General features: G+C 43.0%; 1 protein-coding gene across 1 annotated transcript; it reads right to left on the bottom strand.

Moving 5' to 3' along the window:
• Positions 1-1,026: 1,026 nt before the first annotated feature.
• ZFX (zinc finger protein X-linked) lies at positions 1,027-18,384 on the bottom strand. The gene is made up of 8 exons (XM_026038669.1): positions 18,370-18,384; positions 16,532-16,620; positions 15,562-16,128; positions 6,698-6,847; positions 6,352-6,495; positions 6,117-6,251; positions 4,623-4,763; positions 1,027-2,794 (listed from the first exon to the last, which is right to left on the bottom strand). The coding sequence occupies exons 2-8, from the start codon at positions 16,590-16,592 to the stop codon at positions 1,608-1,610; spliced, it is 2,385 nt and encodes a 794-aa protein (XP_025894454.1). The 5' UTR covers positions 16,593-16,620; positions 18,370-18,384; the 3' UTR covers positions 1,027-1,607.
• Between the last annotated feature and the right edge of the window lie 1,260 nt (positions 18,385-19,644).

A 19,644-nucleotide genomic window follows, 5' to 3' on the forward strand; every position in this document is an offset into this window, starting at 1 on the left:
GCGGGCAGGACGGAGCCCCGCACGAGCTGGGCGGCACACGCAAGTACTTCAAGCTCACAGCGACACAGAAGGAGCGAGCAGGCGGCGGCACCCATGTAGAGCACTCGGGAGCCGGGTGCCGAGCGGAATCCCCGGCCCTTTCCAGCGCCCGCAGGACACCCGCCCGGAGCCCCGGGCCCGTCGCCACCACAGGGGCTCCGCCAGTGGGGACAGAACCAGTTACAATCGGCCCCACCTGGGAGCTGCGGGCGGGCGGAATTCCGCAAGCGGCCGGAGCTGGGGACGGGCAGCGGGAGCTGCGGGCGCCGGCGGGCAGCGCAGGGAGCGCGCGGGGCTCCGGTGGGGACGCAGGGCCTCGCGCCCCACGGCTCCGCGGCCAGAGCCGTGCGGCGGCCCCTCCGCTGCTCGGGAGTTGGGAGAACTCCGCATACCGCAGGAACACCCAAGGGCTGCCGGGGGCTCGGGAAGAACAGGCAGTTTGGGACCAGTTCCGTGACTGCCACCAGTCGCTGTTCGCACTGCGGACGTCGGCACCAAACGAGCGCGGTCCCTCGTGCACCGTCCTGCTCCGCTCCGCTCCCACCTGACGGGCTCGCTGCAACACGCTGACTTCCAACATCGAGGCACCTCTTGGACTTAAATTTTATTTTGTATCAGTTCACAATAAAAATGTGACTTGACCCACATACTGCTCTTTTGAAGAAATATTAATGTACATAAAACCATTAAAGTTGAAGTACATTTACCTGCATGTACAAACAGCTGTAAGCTACCAACTCTGCAAATGGAACAACAGTATTTCATGTTTCCAACATTAAGTCAGCAGTAAATTGAAAAAAGCGACTAATTTGTAACGTACAACCTTCCAAAGACAAAGAAGCACAGAATAATAAACATAGTATCTGAGCATACTTTTAAATCTTCCAAAGGAAAAAAAGGATAACAAATGCCCAAACAATTTCTTTTTTTTTTTTTAAGCTTTAAAACCTGAATTAAAATGCAGAATAGCTTCTGTTCGATGTTAGACGTGTAACTCCTCGACTGTAAAATGGTTAACCTGCCATAAAGTCTGTATAGTTAAACCAAGACAATCAAGTGGGCCCTAGTGCCTTTGCCCTCCACATCACAGCTCCCCACCTTGTACACACCTCGGACAATTTCATCACGAGAAGTTTCGTATTTTTTCAATTCATGACAAAACTGCATTAACATGGACACTGTGAGCATCAACGAGGTCAGTAAGATAAATATATTTAAATAAACTATTACGGTTGAAAAATTCAGTATGAGACAGGGTTTACTTTATTAAATGCAACTTTATTGTTGCCATCTTTTCTTCATTTATTAAACAAACTGAATAGAATTCCGAACACGCTATTGAACAAAAGGTATAAAAGTCAACTAGAAGCAATAATCCTATTTTATACAGCAACAAATCAAATGCACAGTATGGTTTTTTTTGTTGTTTTTTTTTTTTTTTTCTCTCTTGTGTGTGTGTCGGGGGTGTGTGTGTGTGAGATCGCAGGTGATTGGCTTTAAAATAAGCTAACTGCCCGGAAGGCAAAATTCCTCTGCAATTCCAGCCGCTAAGTCCGCGGAAAGAGACTTTAAGGCAGCCCAACATCTTTATGATGCCGCATTATGTGCTGGTTCTTCTCGGAAGGCCTCCGGAAGCCTTTCTTGCAGTACTCACAGCGGTGAGGGTAGTCCTTGGTGTGAATGGAAATAACGTGCCGTTTGAAGCCCGACGCGTCCGTAGTGCTATACTCACAGTACTCACACTGATACACCTTCCGGCCGCTGTGCGTTTTCATGTGCTTTTTCAGCTCGTTCTGCTGCCTAAAGCCCTTCCTACACCGCTTGCACCTGAAGGGCAGGTCCTTGGTGTGCACCGAGAGGATGTGGCGGCTCAGGATGAAGGGGTCTGCGATCTTAAAGTCACAGTGGCGGCACTGGTGCAGTTTCTTACCCTTGTGAGCCGCCACGTGCTTTTTGAGTTCCGAGGGCCGGTGGAAGCCCTTGTCGCACATCTCGCACTTGTGGGGATAGTCTTTCGTGTGCACCGAGATGATGTGTCGCTTCAGGTCGCTCGAGTTGGAGCTCTTGTGGTCGCAATGCAAACACTGGTGCGTTTTACTCTCCTGGTGCATGAGCGTGTGCTGCTGGAGCTCTTTGGTATCTGAAAAAGTCTGGAAACAAATGTCACACTTGAAGGGCATTTCCTTACTGTGCTTAGTCTTTACGTGGGTTTTCAAGTTGGAGGAGTCGGCGGAGCGGTACTCGCAGTATTGGCACTGGTAGGGCTTCTCGCCCGTGTGGATCCGCATGTGCTTCTTGAGCTCCGAGGGGTGGCGGAAGCCCTTGCCGCACTCCACGCAAATGTGAGGGAAGTTCTTGCTGTGCACGCCCAGGAGGTGGCGGCTCAGCAGGCCCTGCTCCGCCGTCTCGTAGTCGCAGAACTTGCACTTGTGCATTTTGTTAACGCCCTTGTCCCTGTGCACCATCTTGTGAGCGAATAAAGCCCCCGCGTGGGAGAAGCTCTTCCCAAACTCGTCGCACTCGATCAGCTTCTCCGTCTTGTTGGTCAGCTTGTGGCTCTCCAAGTGGTTATGTAAACTTATCTTTTTATTCGTAGTGTAATCACAGTCCGTGCATCTGTATTTCTTCTTTGTAAGAAGGTGCTCCGGGTGGTTTTTCATGTGCCTTTTCAGGAAACCTCGGGACTTAAATTTCTTTCCACAAATCATGCAGGGGTAGACCGTCAGCGGGTGACCGTCGGGACCAATAATTATTGCTGAAAAAGAAGAGGAAACTTGGATCAGTGTTGTACCTCACAGCATTTCCTATTCCAACCTTAACAGTGACCTGAACAGGTAACTAAGGTCAAGCCTGCACGTACTGCTAAGTGCCACCTCCCGGGACCTATTAAACAGAACTGCCAGTCGCTTTCCAGCGCTGACAGCTGCAGTGTCCGCATTTCCCCAGCTGGCAGCACTGTGGAGCGAGAAGCATTCAGCAGGAAAGAAAGACGTCAACGTCACACAAATTACACTGAAGGGATTTGTTAAAAATTGACTTTACAGTTATCAAACTTCTGAGAGCCTCTAAATATTGTCTTTTAATTAGAAAGTATAATTTTAATCAGGGAAGGAAATGACATGGCAATCTGTGAACGCAACAACCGAAACAGCAAGCCATCCTAACAGAATTTTAATTCAGCATTAAGAAAATGAATCGATTCTACTCATCAAATAAAGGTGCAGACACATACTTTACTATGGAACAACCAAGCTCATTACTTAAGGTGAAAGAAATGGACAGAATTACTATTTTCATTAATGATTATTGTCAAGGGATAAGAGGAAACGATCTGTTTAGATGCAAAGTATCATGCAGATGTTCTCTCCCTCTGCTATTTCCATTTGAATGCACTCTGACTGAGTCCAGCTATCAAGAACACGCACAAAGTGATGCTGGTGCAAAGAAGAGCACCCAGCCTGTACCAGTGAGCAGGGCACAGGGAGCAGAGCACACGCTCCTCATCCACCTGCCGTGGTTTGTGCCTGCGGCGGAACCCGGCGGTTCAGCCAGCCAGCGCTGAGCACGGCTCACGTGGCCCCGGCGAACGCCTCTCCTGGCGCCGCGCGTCACCCTGCAGCGAGGGCAGAGCCGTGCGGGAGCGGAGGAGACCACCGCGCGGAAGCGGCTCCTCCGCTCCCATCCGGCGGCCTCAACTGGTCCATGCGGAAGGTGTGCGGGCACACTCCAGCACTCTTTTACAGAAGGGTTTTAGATACAGAACTTACTAAGTAGCTGGAAATACTAAAAGTGAATTTTAAGGATAAAATTTGCCTGGTTTACTAACTGACAGTTAGAGAAAAGAGAATTCCTACAGGCAAGTCACAATTTGGGAAAGGAACTTCCACTATAACTTAAGGCTACTAAAACAAAAGTCAGGTGCTCTTTCAACTTTATCAGAACAAATAGATCATTCAGACCATAATGCAGGAGCAGCAGAAACCAAATATGCCAGAAGAGCCTATCTGTTCTCACAGAGTCAAATAAGAACACTGGACTGAACCTGAAGATAATTCATAAAACAAGAGGCCATAGAATTTGCACTACCTAACACACACACAAAGTTCAGATCTTCCACTACTTACTGAATAAATATAAGGCAATATATTTAGTTTGTTTTCTGTATTCTCCATAAGGTCAAAAAGGGGTTTAAAACTTCTATTATTCAATATTGTTTAGCTGTCTAACATCATGCTTTTAAAAGTCACATTGGAATTAGTCCAGGATGGGAAGTTCATAGGCTTTTAACCTTTTGCCATGATACTGCTCTCTTTACGGCAGAGACGGCTTCCCCTCCACTGGAAGCTCTCATGCCCAACCCCACTCCTCCCCACCAAAGAAGAAATCAGCACAATTCCAAACATAAATGTCTTTAAAGGATTTAAAATATGCACTTGTCTATGAGGTAAAGTAATTGTGATTGTGAGGACTAAGTAAGTAATCACCCAGAGCAATCACTGTTTCTCTACGAGGCAAGGCACCCCCTACCAAGAGGGGCAAGTGCTGACGGGGAGGTGCCTGCGTGACCTGGAGCAGGCGCTCACCTGTTTGATACTGCCTCGACTCGGGTCTCCTCTTCTTCTTTGGTTTCTGCTTGGCCAGTCTCCCGAGTCCCGCGGACTCGTCTATGTGCAGCAGGGCACTAGCGGTGCCATTCCGACTCTCGATCCCCTCCGTGTTATTACCTAGCGAGACAAGGTGAAAAGTTACCTCGGAGTGACCCGCCATCACCCTACACGGCACTCAAACCTCAAACTCTGCAATGTAATTAAAGAAATGGCAAGATAAAATATTAGCTTGACATTTAATCAATCCGTAACAACATACAGGATGAGCAGCAAAACTGCTCTGTATGCAATTTATGAATTGTTTGGCATTATGAACCTGGCTTTTTTTTTTTTTTTTTTTTAAATTAAAGCCCTACACGATTTACAGGAATAGAGATATTTCCATTTCCCAAAACGTTCTCCTTCAAATGCAGGATCTGTTCCTCTTCCTTCAGGCACTAACCAGGCCCCACACGTCCCTCACCAGCAAGCACAAGCACTGTCCTTGTGCCTGGTATTCTACCCAGGGCTGAGGCCACGCCAACACGCGAGCTCCCCTCGCTTCCAGGCACGTTCCTCACCGGAGCCGGAGGTTCCTCACACACCGACTTTCAGAGCTGGGGCTGTCATCAGCGAGCCCATTCTGAACATGTGCATACACACCACACAGCACACCATTTGGCATTTTAACATTTACTAGTTATTTCCACTGGAAACGAAGCATATGTACAGCACTGTATGATACAATGAGGACAATATCATCATCTTCGCCTCACATTCGAATGGTATCATGGAAGTAAAGCCAAAAGAATTACAAGGTAATACGTAAGAGTACGTAAGTATCTTTCTAAATATATAGTCACTGGCCAATTTGCTAACTTTGGGTGACTCGAGTGTGTAAGCAGATTTTAAGAACAAATTTTGTGGAGAAGTAAGTATTTACTTGAATGAGAAGAGCATGCCAATGAAACAATTTGAGGATGACTCATTCAGTTTCTGTTTTGTTAATTATTTCCACGTGTGAAAACATGTATTTATATATTCCTTCCAGGACACATTTAAATCAGGTGGGGGTCAGTATTTCACCATTATCCGATTTAAAAATTTTCCAGTTTGCCCCTTTTAAAAAGTTGTAAATAATCAGTCTTGTATCCAAGCTAGCTCTTAGTGCGCCCTAAAATTGTGAAGGACACATGTACTTGAGGCACAACTTCTCACCTAAATGCCTGTGTATTTACCTTACTAGTATCATGAAAATACGAAGGAAATAGAGTGTTAAAACAGTAGCAGAAAGGGCAGCTTTATGGTTTATCTCTTTTTCCCTTTTTAATTTTAAGGCTCATTGTGCCAAGAAGCCATTTTAAAGCGAAACCTCAAAAACACACGGCCGTGCACACACACACACAAGCACCAACAGTTCCCCATCCTGAGGAAAGGGAGCAAGCACAGGCATTTGCTACAGCCCAGGTCACCTGTTTGAGCATCACCTACCATAAGCTGCTGCCCAAGCTATGGGCATAAAGGTTTTAATTTCCGTGTCATCAATTTGCTGCTCATGGGCCGCTGCCGCATCCTCCTCTCCTACAATCACCTCCATATAAACCTCATCGGCTATTTCTGCAACATCTAAGAGAAAATTAGAAGAAAAAATAAACCAAAAGGACATAAGAATACTGCACTGTTGAAAGTGAAGATCCCCATCCCCAAATGAAAGCCACCTACTTACTTAAATCTTCATCTTCATGCTGAGAATCATTTACTGTCATGTAAACCATTTTCTCCCTTGGGATACGAATACTGCTGTTCTGATCGAGTAATCCAACTGCGTGATCATTCTCTGGCTCGCTCTCCACAATGTCTACTGTGCCTCCTAACCAGGAAGAATTAGGAAATTATTTTTAGGTTACTTCGACTAAACTCTCTTCTAAAGTGCAGAAAACAGAAAGCTTAGATACTCTTTTAACGTTTGGACCCAGAGCTCTTTACAGGTGACTTTTGAGAGAATCCACAGCCTCTAATTATGCACTATTTCAAATGTCAGGTTGGAGTATTCTGAAATGAGCATGTTTTACCTAAATCATCTTCTCCAGGATCTGCTTTGAATATATAGACCTTGATGACTTCTGGACAAATGCCATCCACTTTACAAGAGCCACTTTCTGACTCTGCTTCCATGGTAATTTCAGCAGAACCTTCATGTTCTATTTTACCAGCATCATCCACTACAAAAACAAGTCATTACAATTATCCAATCACATATTAAACAAACAAGGTAAAAAAGACAATTTATTACTGAAACTCGAAAGCAGTTTGAAATCACATTGCAATGAAGAACCTACCCATAAATATTTGTGCATATCCTTGAAAACAACGACAAAAACACACAGATAACTGCACGTAGTTCAGTGCCCTAGCTCAGCGGGAGCGGCGAGCGGGCAGCAGTCACACAACTGGACGCAGGAGCAACACGAGAGACGAGCGGGGAAGCAGTGAGCTGCAGCAAGGCGGTGGGAGGAAAGCAGCACAGCAGCACCTCCTCTAGGGTATCGCTTCCCCCATTCTCACCTTTAACTGCTTTCTCCTCCCCAGCTAACAATTTTATAACTGACTTTTCCAGAAGCATTAGCTGTTGCTCAAGCCCATCTTACAAGAGCTTCTATTAGAACAGGTTCTATTTCCACTGAACAGAGGAAGAGCGGGATCCTTGCAAGTGCTGTTACTGCTTTTTTAGCTGCCTAGAAATGCGGACTACAGGAAGAGAAATATCCATCCTTCTCAGCCAACACCAGCCAAGGGAGGGAAGAAACGCAGCCCAAAGCCCTGCCCTGACACTGCTGCACGGAGGCACCAATTCAACCCATTGCCCATAGTGCCCTTACAGAGAGGGACTTGCACTGGACTTTATGCTATGGCTCTATATACTCTCCTCGCTCTCAGCTCAAGTTTTTGTTCTCCTCTTTCCAGAAGTGCCCTGACACCAAACCTCAGTCCAAACTGCTGCAACTTGCCCTGGCATCCCACGGGAGCAGGACAGCTTGAAACGGCACATCCCTTTCACACGCAGTACAGTACACGACGCGTGTGTGAGCCCACGCAGTCCCACTTGACCACCCAGGGGATTTCAAGGCAAATGACTAAGGATGCACCAGCAAAATCAAACCCAGGAGCTCCAGACCTTCAAGGAATCTCCCAATTTCAAAACCCAGAAGTTTCTCATAGTCTTGAATTTACTTAAGGACTCTGACCATGATGACATACTTGAAATTTTTGACTGTATGGTTCATTAAGGCCTTTCGGATGCTGATACGTTTCCCTCAGAGCCAGGTATAATTTTCACTTATGATAACCAGACACAAAATTTAAACTAAAAGAAGTATAAGAAACGCACAATAAATATTGTGGATTTTTTTTTAAACTACCACACCTACGGCATACAAAATATTCAATGCCACATGCCCACTTTATTGTCACTATGATTAGTTATGGGGGTAGTTTCATGAGTTTTGCTACTCGGTAACTATGAGAACTTACTACTTAACATCTACTAAAAAAGCAATTAAAAATGTTTCCAGTATTACTACTATTTTCTTGCCATGATGATTACATAAAGCATTACATCAGATAAACTTGCACATCTTCTGTCTCACGTATCAACACAAAAACTGAATGCTAGCACAATTTCTCAATCACCAAGCACTAGCCAAAGGCAATGAGAAGTCACAGATGAACTTCTGAAGCATTGCAATCAGCAAATCTATTGCTCTCTGCAGCAGAAGAGCAGCAGAGAAGCATCAAATGCCATTCTTCCAAGTTCATGAGCCACGGCCACCATATGGAAGTTTTTGAGAAGAATGGTGTTTAAAAATGATTTTACATTGTGTCAAGGCACAATATAACGTGTCGTTTCTGAAACCTGGGAGCATTTCAGAAGTAAAAACCTTAAGATGTTATTTGGGTCACGTTAACTATGGAGCTTCACAGGATGCCCATTCAGTGACTGGGCTGCCTTGCACACATTCCTTGGCAGATGCACAGAATGCCAAATGCTTCCAGGGCTCTGACAGAAAAACTAAACTTGCTTTGGTTCCTCTCTCAGATTTATGCAGTTGTTCTCCTTTAACTTGGCTCTTTCCTGTGTCACACATGGATACTTGGAAGGCTTTCAAGTCAGCGTAGACTGATTTTTTATCACTGAAGCCAAAGGGAAACTCTGCCATGAAGTTCAACTGCTGCTGGAACAGACTCAAGGAAGAAAAATTAGAGCTGAAGTAATTGAAATAAACCCCAAACCTATGTGGTACCATATGAGAGACAGGCTTGTTTCTTCTAACAAAACCAAATAAACTACTTAGCTATGGAGGTATCTCTTGATAACACTTGTAAAACAGAAGAATTCTGGATTTTAAAAATATGCTCCATTTGTTCTTTGAAACAACACAGGTTCAAAGTCATCTTTCAAACAATGTGACTTTAAAAATCTATTATCCAATTTATAACTGGTTTAACCCTAACTTCCCTTTGCAATGAATGATATTTTAAAAATGCAACAGCTATTCAGGCTAAATCTTTTCTAACAGTTCCACTAAAGTGTAATGAAACAGCTGTGCAGAAACAGTCCAACTTGCCCCAGATGAAATAAAAATAAATCCCTGGCAGATGGTAGGGCTTGGACCACTGAAGCCCTTGAAGGGCTTGACAGAGTAAGGCCATGAGCAGGACAGCAGCACAGGGGTAACAGCAGGAAGAGAAGTGAGTGGAAAGAAAAAGGAACATGATAAAAATCAGGAGGAGACCAACGAGGCAAAAGAGAATCTCTCTCCCTCAAGCAATGCCCCACTTCCGTGAAATTTGGTCCTTTGACTAAATAAGCATTTATCCACACAGGCTCACCGATGTGCTAGCAGTAGTTATGAAACCTGATTCGTGTTTAACACTTCCCCTGTGTTGTTGCTGCTTTTTCATTTTGTCCCTGTCTCATAATTAGAGAGAATGATACGCAAATATCTGATCGATCAACGCTGAAGTTGAACCTCTGATGACATCTGAATTTGTCAGTGCAATTCACAGCCCATCAAGGTACCCCACACACCCAGCTCACCCAAGGACCACTGCTACTGTTTTCTTCTGAATATTTTTCCGCTTTGAAATTTTAAAGAAAAGCAACATTAAAACTAGTATTTTTAAGCAATAGTTAAGTTTATGGAAGAGACCACTTTCTTTCTAGTATAGACCCTGGGCAGTGATTAAATCTACAAGCCAGATACTAGAGGGGGAAAAAAAAAAAAAGAGAGAGAGAGAGAATGGCATTTTTCCAATACTGCCACATATTGTGCATGTGTATAAATCAGATATGAACTGAAAAGAAGTGTATGATATTACTGTGTTTTCTCTACTAGCTTTACTTGAGTAAAAGGATTCAGTAAAAGCTTCAGACTAATTCTCTGAGTTAAAAAAAGGAGAAAAGAGATTAGGAATTACATCACTTAGTGTAAAATACATTCTAAGAAAGCAGTCTATGGCCAGTTTGGTAATATTCTTCACTGATTTCACTGACTGATGAGCCTACCCTTTATATATTGCAATCTGTAAGAAACAGCTACACAAAACTATGCATTTCCAATATTTTATTAACAACTTCCATATAAAGGTAATGCTTGTTCTTTTTATTATAAGCACAAACAGATGAGAAAGGAAACAGAAAACAGCTGAAAGACATGGCACAATCCTTATTTAAAGTCTACCTAGTCCTCATCTACAATGGGTAGAAAACAACAAAAAGCAAACAAGAAGAAAGAAAAGAAGGAATAAAGGGTCAAGCAAAGAGAAACAAGCTATTACCAGCACATCCTTTGTGTGGTATTTATTCTACTACAAGGGCATTTGTTTTCCAGAAGATGTTATATCTAAAGTAACCAACTTACATAATATCATAATCTTTAATGTCCAGGCAATATAACTATCTCCTGTATCTTTCCCTCCTATGAAAATACACCCAGCCGCATTCTTGGGACAGAAACAAGCGCCCCCCGCATTGATAAAAATAAAAGCAATATTTAAAATCCAGCTCAGGCCAGTTTCCCTGTACCAGAGAGTAGTAGTGTGAGATCCTACATAGTGCATCTACTTAAATGGTGCACAAGTTTTAGCTTTTTATATCCAGCACTTAAAGTCTCAGCATACACAGATCTTGTAACCTTCCAGCCTTTTATGCCTAGAAAATTAGCTAGAAAACTGTCCTTATTTTTATTGGTTTTCATAAGCTTTTTTTCTCCTACAGTTTCTCCTTTATGTGGATTGTGTGAGGAAAACTAAAGGACCGAAAATGGTGAATTTTACTTCAGCAGCAGGACACCTCAGCTCACAGGTAAATACCACACTAGGACAATTTTTCAAGAGCTACTAAGAGAATTTCTGGTTTGATTCTAGTTTAACACTTCAAAATCTGTGTACGGAGCAAGCAGACAAAAACCAAAGCTGTTCTTTCCTCTTTTACTTTATGTTCCCAATTGCTTCCTTCCACCACTAACAAAACGTGTATTGTGGCACACTTGTCTGCACGCAGAAAGAAGCAGCCTTGTTTAGCCAGTATTAAAAGCCAATGCTTACTACCATGTGTGCTCTAAGAGAGATGATAAGTATGCTCTACTCCCCAAGCAGACTGTGTTCACGTATCACTGATGCATACATTTTACCTGCAGTTCACCTGATAGCAGAGAATGAGTCCATCAAAAAAAGTGAATTTTACTGCCTGGTTATTTTGTTAATGGCAAAGCAAGTTTCCCAACTGGTTGGGGGAAAAGCAATCTGATCTATTTAATTTTAATACCATTGACACCAGGTGCGACCAACTGCCTATCCCCATGCACATTATGGTTTTGTTAATCATGTCCACTGCTTTCAACTTAAACATAATACCCAAACACGAGGAAAGGTAGGTTTTATCTACACATAAGGAAGGATGGAGCCATTATTTTATCTCTTTGAGCATGCCAGGTTCTGACCCTGCAATGAAAAGTGTTAATTCCAATACAACCAAGACATTTCTAACTCAAAGCAAAGACATGGACACAGCATAGCCCCTGTATCTGTAAGCATCACATAACTTCCTGAATCCACATGCTACATGGGGAATGTCAACTTTGTGAGGCTTCCCTTCCACCGGTCTCCCTTGGGCACTGCCACTTCTCCTGCCATGAAATGTGCATACACTAGAGATCAACTTTTTGTCTTTGTGACTTTGCCAAATCAAATAAAATCAGACAAGTCAAAATCTTAATTTCTACCATACGACCAGCTGCAAGGTACTATTTTGCTTGACTAGCCCATGACCTGTTGTTATCATTTTCCCCTAAGAGTTAACTAATCTCAGCATTACCGTTTCACTTAGGGGGGAATCATTTTCTAAACCTTGAGATTTACCACCAACCACCTTGGCATGACGTGTGCCGGAACACAATTTATCCTTTTCTGACCAAGCTCTATGCAGAATCTTCATGAATTATTTTGCTATGGCTTACATGCAAGAAAAACTAATTTCTCAAACCTCCTGGAATCCTTTTAAGCACTGACTAGTAGCAGTTTGCATCCTCTGCTGAATGAACAAATATCTGACTCAGTTCTGGTGTGCCTCAAACCTACCATAGAGCAAAAAAAACAGGCTAGGGATCCAAAAAAAGAGGTGAGTGAGCACATCAAAAGGTAAGTGATGATGTAAGTTGTGTCAAGAAGCATTATACTGGAAATGGAAACACAAAGACATAAGAAGACAGAGGCTAAATTGAATGTAAACGGGAAAAAAAGAAGTATTAAAATAGTGAGTTTCTTGAGAGATAGTCACAGAATGAAACACATGGGGACGGTATGATTTGAAGAGACAATGTCTGAAACCATGAAAAATAAGCATATATTCACATATATGTGTATATGTATATATATGTATACATGTACATATATGTGTATATATGTGTATATGTGTGTGTATATATACATATATTATATATGTGTATATATATGTATACATATATATACACACACATATATATATCTCTTCAAATATGTGTATACACAAATATGTGTATATATACATATATACACATATACATATGTATGTGTATGCTATAAATAAGCATATATACACATACATATGCTTAGTGGTTTCAGAAAAGGAATTTACAGGGAAAAAGTGTATTAAAAAAAAGCTAAATTGACACAATTTATCAGGAATCAAGGCACAAACACTTAAAGTGAGGCAAAAGACAGACAGAAGAGAGCAAAGGATTTTTTCCTGTGGCTTGCACTGAAGAATACAGACTGAGAAACCTAGGACCACAAAAGGAAAACGGTGCCAATCCCTGCTTTTCAAGTGATTAAAAAAAGGAGATGGGCAAAAGCATTCTGAAGACAGTTAAATTCCCAGATCCAGGAAGCAGCAACACTTGCCTACTATAACAGCAGGCAAAATTCTCTTCCAACAGTTGCCTGAGCAATTCAAGGTCTGCCAGAATCCAGCATAAGCCTATAGGTTCAGAAGGAAAAAATAATCTGAATTTGGGTTGATATGACTAACTTTCAAAAACCACCTAAGTGTAAGTGAAGAACAGAGTCGACAAAGAAGATCAAGAAACACACACACTGCCGACGTAGAGAAATGGAAATGAATTCAAATGTTTTCCCTGCAATGGAGAGACTATTTGGAAAGACCGTCTTGACTTGCAGGGAAAGTGCTCGCCTCCGACTTCGAAACCAGAAGGACTCGTTGGGCAGGCTTTATACACAGTAGGTGGTAATCGGGAACTTCCCTTTAAACGGAATTGTAGCACATACTTTACATTCTAAACATGAATAACTTTTGGGTTTGTACTTTTTTTGTAGCAAAAGGATTGTTTAAAGCGCTGCCTTACTTAAGGTTCGGAAGCTACAGCAGGCGCTGGGCAAGGCTATCAAGAGGCATTTGATATTCGATAAAGCAAGGAACGCACGTGTCTGCAGAAACGCCTGGCTGAAAACGGAGACCATGCCAATACAACCGGGCCATTAAACTCCTACGTTCTCTGCCACTCCGGGCAGCAGGCAGGGCCAAAGCCTTCCTCGTTATGGAGCGCCTGGTGCTCACGCCACATGGCACCTGCCTGTGCGCACCCACGTGCGCCCCGCTGTCCTAGAGGCTGCGCTGGCAGCGGCGCGAGGGGACGCGTGACAGCCCCAGGCCCCGCAGGCAGACCCCCGTCTGTAGAGGTTCAAAGGGCAGCGGCCCCAGGGGCCTCTCTCTGCCCCCCTGCTTTAGGGTGAATCCAGCCTGCAGGGCAAGAGCGGGCGCACGGGCTGCAGCGGCACCTGAACGTGCTGCTGTCGAGGAGCAAGATCGGAGAAGGGTCATCCGCAGAGCCCTTGCACTGTCGGGTCTCAGTTCTCCAGGGGGGACTGGTCCATGTTGTTGGCTAACTATGCTGCAAGTGCAGAAGCATTGGAATTGCTTCCCAGTCGCCCACCTGGGGTCCCAAATCAGAAAATCACGTTTCTAGTGTATTGTACTGGTTTGGAGAAGCGTAATTTCATTGGGGTCTGTGCTCCGCACTCAGCATCATCCCTGATCTCGCCTCTCGATTTCAGCTCTGCAAATTCTTTATTCCTGTAGCTTAATTTCACAATATTTTGTGTTACCAGTATTTTCCATTATCCCATTTCATTGTTTTCCCAGATAATAGAGAATTAACTGTACCTCATATAAACTCAAAACATGGCTGCACAAGGTTACTCAAGGAACTCAAGAGATGATAAAGAAAGAAATGCAGTGATCCTAGGTAAGGAGAAGCAACATTAAAATCCACAAGCACAGAAAATAAAATTAAAACAAGTTACAAGTTACAATACATTTAAAAAGAAGCACCCAAAGGAAAAAAAAATCAAAAAAACCCCAAAACAACAGCATAATTAAAAGAGCATCAAATATGCCTCATCAGGGGCATCATTTAATGCTGGGCAAATCTGAAGTGATATGAAATGGCAATCAAACAAGATAAGCAGGCTAAAAGAATTTTCTGTTTTTGTGAAAAACAAATATCCAGGAAGGGCACTCTGATATTCCTAGGTGTTGTATCGAGTAGCATTACAATAAATAATAAGCCAAGAGTAAGTTCTAGTTTGCACAAATGGATATCCCCAGTATAAAAAGGCCTGCTCATTTGCAATGTTTTTTCCTCACTCCCTTCCAGAAGTCTCTCAACATATCGTGATTCTGGTGGATTGTGTCCCTGTTTCTAAGGGAATTAGCAGATGAAGATATCTAAGGTTGCTCTTCAGCTATGAGCAGCAATACCCATTCTTCCTGTGAACAGCATAGTCCTTTGCTTCATCAAGAACACAAATCCTAACAGCAAAGAAAAGCATCACTGCTGGTATCTAACTACAAATGGGAAGGGCTGCTGGGGGAAGTACAACAAAAAAACAGACAAGGATAACAAACAACATTTAGTTTTCCCAAAAAAGATTTTGACCCTCTTGGTTTTGACTCTCTTTTCCACAAAATAATTCTGCTGTTCTCTTAATAGCTTGGCACCAATCTTACTAATCTGCATACACATGAACGTTAAAATGGTGCCTATTTATTTTCTCTTAGTTAATTCTAAGCAATTAGCATTTGGCTTACTGCAATTCTTACTCTTTTGTTCGTTTTCTATAAAATGCCACAAAACAAATTCATAACCAGGCACACATTTGCTAGTATTTCTCTGCATTAGTTTCATGAGAACTATTAGCTATCACACATTCAACAAAAATGAGAGAAGAGAAAAATCTTGAACACATTTGTGAGACTTCTGTTTCGCTCAATACTAGAGAACATCTATTTTGGGCATCATTACGAGCCCTCCCTCAGATACTTCAACCACCACCCGGGGCACCAATCTGGGAAATTTTATGGCTTTGCCCGGACACTTACGGGAAATCATAAGGTAATCTTCACAGTTGCCCTTCTCGTCTTGATGTTCCACAGGGATCCCGTTGGCGTCAATGACTGCTTCCGACGCGCAGTCTGCCACCAAGACTTCCTCCGAAACGACATCTGTTCCCAAGGTGTCGGTGACGATATCTGCTTCCTCGACGTTATCGTGGACTACGTGTTCTACATGTCCAACCTCAGGTACATGCATCGACTCATTTGTCAGTACATGCTCTGGTATCGACATCGCCTCTGCTGTTATGTCAGAAGCTAAAACGTCATCTGGGACAGTGCAATGAGCCAAAGAAACCTCTTCAGCTACATCTGTGTCCAGCACTTGTTCGGGAATAATGACAGTTTCAGACACATCTGGCTCCTCCATGATATCTGGGCACTGAACATCCTCAATAACAACATCCTCAATGACATCTTGGATTACTACAGAATCTGGATCATCAGGAACAAAATTATGCACAGTTATATCTGAGTCCACTACATCTGAAACAAATACTGTTTCCTGTACTTCCACAACAATCTGATCTCCATCCATATGGGCTGCGTCAGCTCCTGAAAAAGATAATTAAAACGGCATTTAAATTATTAAACAGACTCAAGTGTTTAATACTGAAACTACTTTTGTTTGACTCCAATTTTTATACGATATAGCTTTTTAGCAAAGCCATCACAATAGCACTTAGACAACTAAGACAGGCAAATAGAGAAGGCAGATAAAGCACCAGAATACAAGCGATTCTGCCATTTCTCCAGCATCACCCCAACAATCCTCCAACATCCTAACAATCAACACAGAATCAGCTCGTTCATATCACTCCGAGTAACAAAACCAACCGATTGAAAGGGACCACTTTATACAAAATCATCGACAACTTTAATAAAGACAAAATAAACTTCCAGCAGTCAACAATATTTAATGCGGACACTCTTATCCAGGTATTATCTCCTGACAGACCTGTTGGATCAAAAAACGCGTTTGGCTCATGTGGCTGCAATTCAAGCCCATCTTCATCCATGGCCTTTAACTCTCATCAGTCACAGTGTCTGTAGAAGGTAAAAAAGAAAGGTTATTTCACTAGCAACTATCATACTAAGATTATTTCTGCCTGTACAAGAGTCATCACAGGAAAACATGAAATTCTGGGCATATGGTAGTCAACAAAAAACACCTCTTGGCTGTAAGATGGCCCAGATTTCAGAGGGCTTCTGCTTGGGATTCCAGAAATACTACTCTGTAGCACCAAACATGCACAGCCTGCACAAAAGGAGTGCGAGATCAAGAAAGAGATGTGACAAAATAAGGAAATGAGATTTGCTTACGTTCTTAAAAATAAATATATTCTTAAGAAAACGCGTGGGTATGTTCACACTCAGGTCTTCTTCACTGTTGGGGCTACAGCATCCTCAAATCCAAGAGGCTTGAGAAGTTTAAGCTGAAGTGGATGACTAACAGATAGTAATGCATTTCACTCTAGATGTCCCTTGCATTCATGAAGTTGGGCAGTCAGGAGGAAATTACTATTTCTCTTATACCGCTTCAGAGATTTAAATCAATATCAGATGGTTCCAGAACACTGTATCATAGATTCTGAATCTCAGATGCAGGAACATTTAAAAGAAACCTGCCCCTAGACAAACCACTGATTGGCTTTTATAGCAAAAATTTCACCAGTTCTCAGGAAGCACCAAATGCGCTGGATTATTTAAGAGAATGTCAACACTTTCTAAACGCACAACAGCAGCTGAAGACTCTTCTTAACAAAAGCATGAAACCAAACCAAAAAGCTGGAATACTTGCTAAAAGCTGCACAACTCCCATCTAAGCTTTACTGCTCATATATATTCAATAGAAAAAGGGTCAGGCTATTGGGCTAAAATGTGACCTAATATAAACCTGTATTAGTCCCTTGAAGTTAATCCAACTGGTTTCCTGATGCTGAACCAGCAAGAGGTAAGAACATTTTTCACTGTGATGAGCAGAAACCTGCCTCCTTCCAAGATATTGTCACAACAGGCCCACAGGAAGATTAAGACCCTGTTGAAGGTGTCCATATTTCGTACTTTGTAAAAAATGTCGGCAATTAATATCTACATTAAGTCTTGACAAGAATATATATTTTTTCTTTTTCACAGAAATGATCAATTACTTCAAAATACAAATCCATAGCCATAATCTGCAACAAGCATTTTCTACACTTCACTTACTTTCTAGCTCAAATTTCTCAACTCTTGACAGCTGATCACCTAATTTATAAATCAGAAAGATACATTTTTAAAAGTTGAGGATGAAATATAACCAGAAATTAAACCAAAGGAAAAAGAGCTGCTGTGTAGAATATTTTCCAGGGAATTCCCTACTTCTGGTCTGATGTTCAGTTGGGAAAGCCCTAGATTTTAAAGACAGCTGTGCTAACAAGTCATTGTGCTATCCAACAGGACACAGATGGTTTCGCAGTTATTCCAAATGCCAAGTTTTTCTGTCCAAGCATGGACTATTAACGGGAGCATCTATTGATGCAGATACTTTTCCAAGATAAAGAGCAGAAGAAGAGTGTTGCTCAGTCTCAGACACAAGACTGATGGCACCTCAACTTCTGCCATGCCAGGGAAGCAAGAGCAGACTAATAAGGCTCCACGCAGCTATTTAACTAAGAATTGGGCAGGCCCAATTTTCACCTATTAAGTACACACATAGTCAACTACAAATTTCTTTCCTGCTCATAGCATCATCTGTTCTGCTTTCAGTCTTTTCCAATCTTTTACACCTTTACCTACATTACTTTCATTACTTACTCACTCATTCTTTCCTCCGTCTTGCAACTCCAGTGCCTTCCCACCATTCACACGACAAAACCCTCCTACTCATAAATTTAGAAGTCAATCTGTGGCAAAGATTGTATCACAGCTTCACTTTTTCCCCCCTCTTGGAGGAGGCAGAAAGGATTAAAAATTGCTGGAACTTCTCTCGGGTCTCCTGAGGCACCGCGCGCACAGCACAGGAAGGCAGCACTCCCTCTCCAGGCTTCTGGGGAAAGCCAAGGCTGGGAGGGTTACGCTCACACGTATCAGCCTCCGGCCAACTGGAGCCCAACCAGGCTGAAGTACCAGCTCCTCATGAGCTCCTGGAGCAAGTGGTGCTCATTTTCTCTCATTTCCTGCTTTCATCACCCACTTGCCACCAGCTCCACTGCAAATTCCCACTTCTTGTGATTGATGCATATACATTTAATATCCTATCCCTCCCTCGAACTCCTGCTGTCTCAGAGAAGGAGGCTCTCCTCCCTCTCCCTTTCCACACCCTCTTCACCTCCGAGACCCACCTTCCACAGCTGCACTTTCCCTGTGGCCCCGAACACGAGTGCCAGGCCCTGGAGCACTCGTGGTGATGCAACTTGGTTAGGACGTGAGCTCCAGGAGCGACAGCGCGGACCTTCAAGCGCGCGCAGCACAACAGCACTGCCTCCTCTGATCAGAGAGCTCTTTTCAACTGCAGGGACTCTGCAAAACTCTGTATGTCGTGTCATACACTGACGTGATGAAGCTGAGGAAGTTTCTCGGGCAAGTAGGTTTTCAAGATTTGAAAACACCATGGCCTTATGCTTTGCCACTTGTGCTGCTTCTTGTTCATAAGTAAAACAAAACAAAACAAACCCCACATCTCTCCGCCAAATGAGTACGTTCTTCAATAAGATTTCCAATAATGCACTTTTGTGCCCTGATCCTGCCAACAGATTCATGTATGCAAATCCCTATAGCTGTGCTAGACAATACGGACCTTAATAGCCCTCAAGTTCAGCAGAGAAAGACACACACAGAGAAATGTGCTGCAGAAAGCGTCAAAAGAGGAGGTAGGCATTTAAATTAAGATTTAGCGGAACTGTCTCAAATGATAAAGGTGGCCAAATCCGAATCTGAAATCCAAAAAGCCATCAGGGCTTTTGTCCGGGGATGGGGAAAAAAAATCCTCCAAACATTTCAGGATTTGAATATCCTAACCAACAGACAGGAAAGGCAAACAAACAAACCAGCCACATTTCTTCATGTTTGTTCTGGTCAGCAAATGAGCCC

This window comes from Nothoprocta perdicaria, unplaced genomic scaffold (genome assembly GCF_003342845.1).
Source record: "Nothoprocta perdicaria isolate Ctin4 unplaced genomic scaffold, notPer1 scaffold_215, whole genome shotgun sequence".
NCBI lineage: Eukaryota > Metazoa > Chordata > Aves > Tinamiformes > Tinamidae > Nothoprocta > Nothoprocta perdicaria.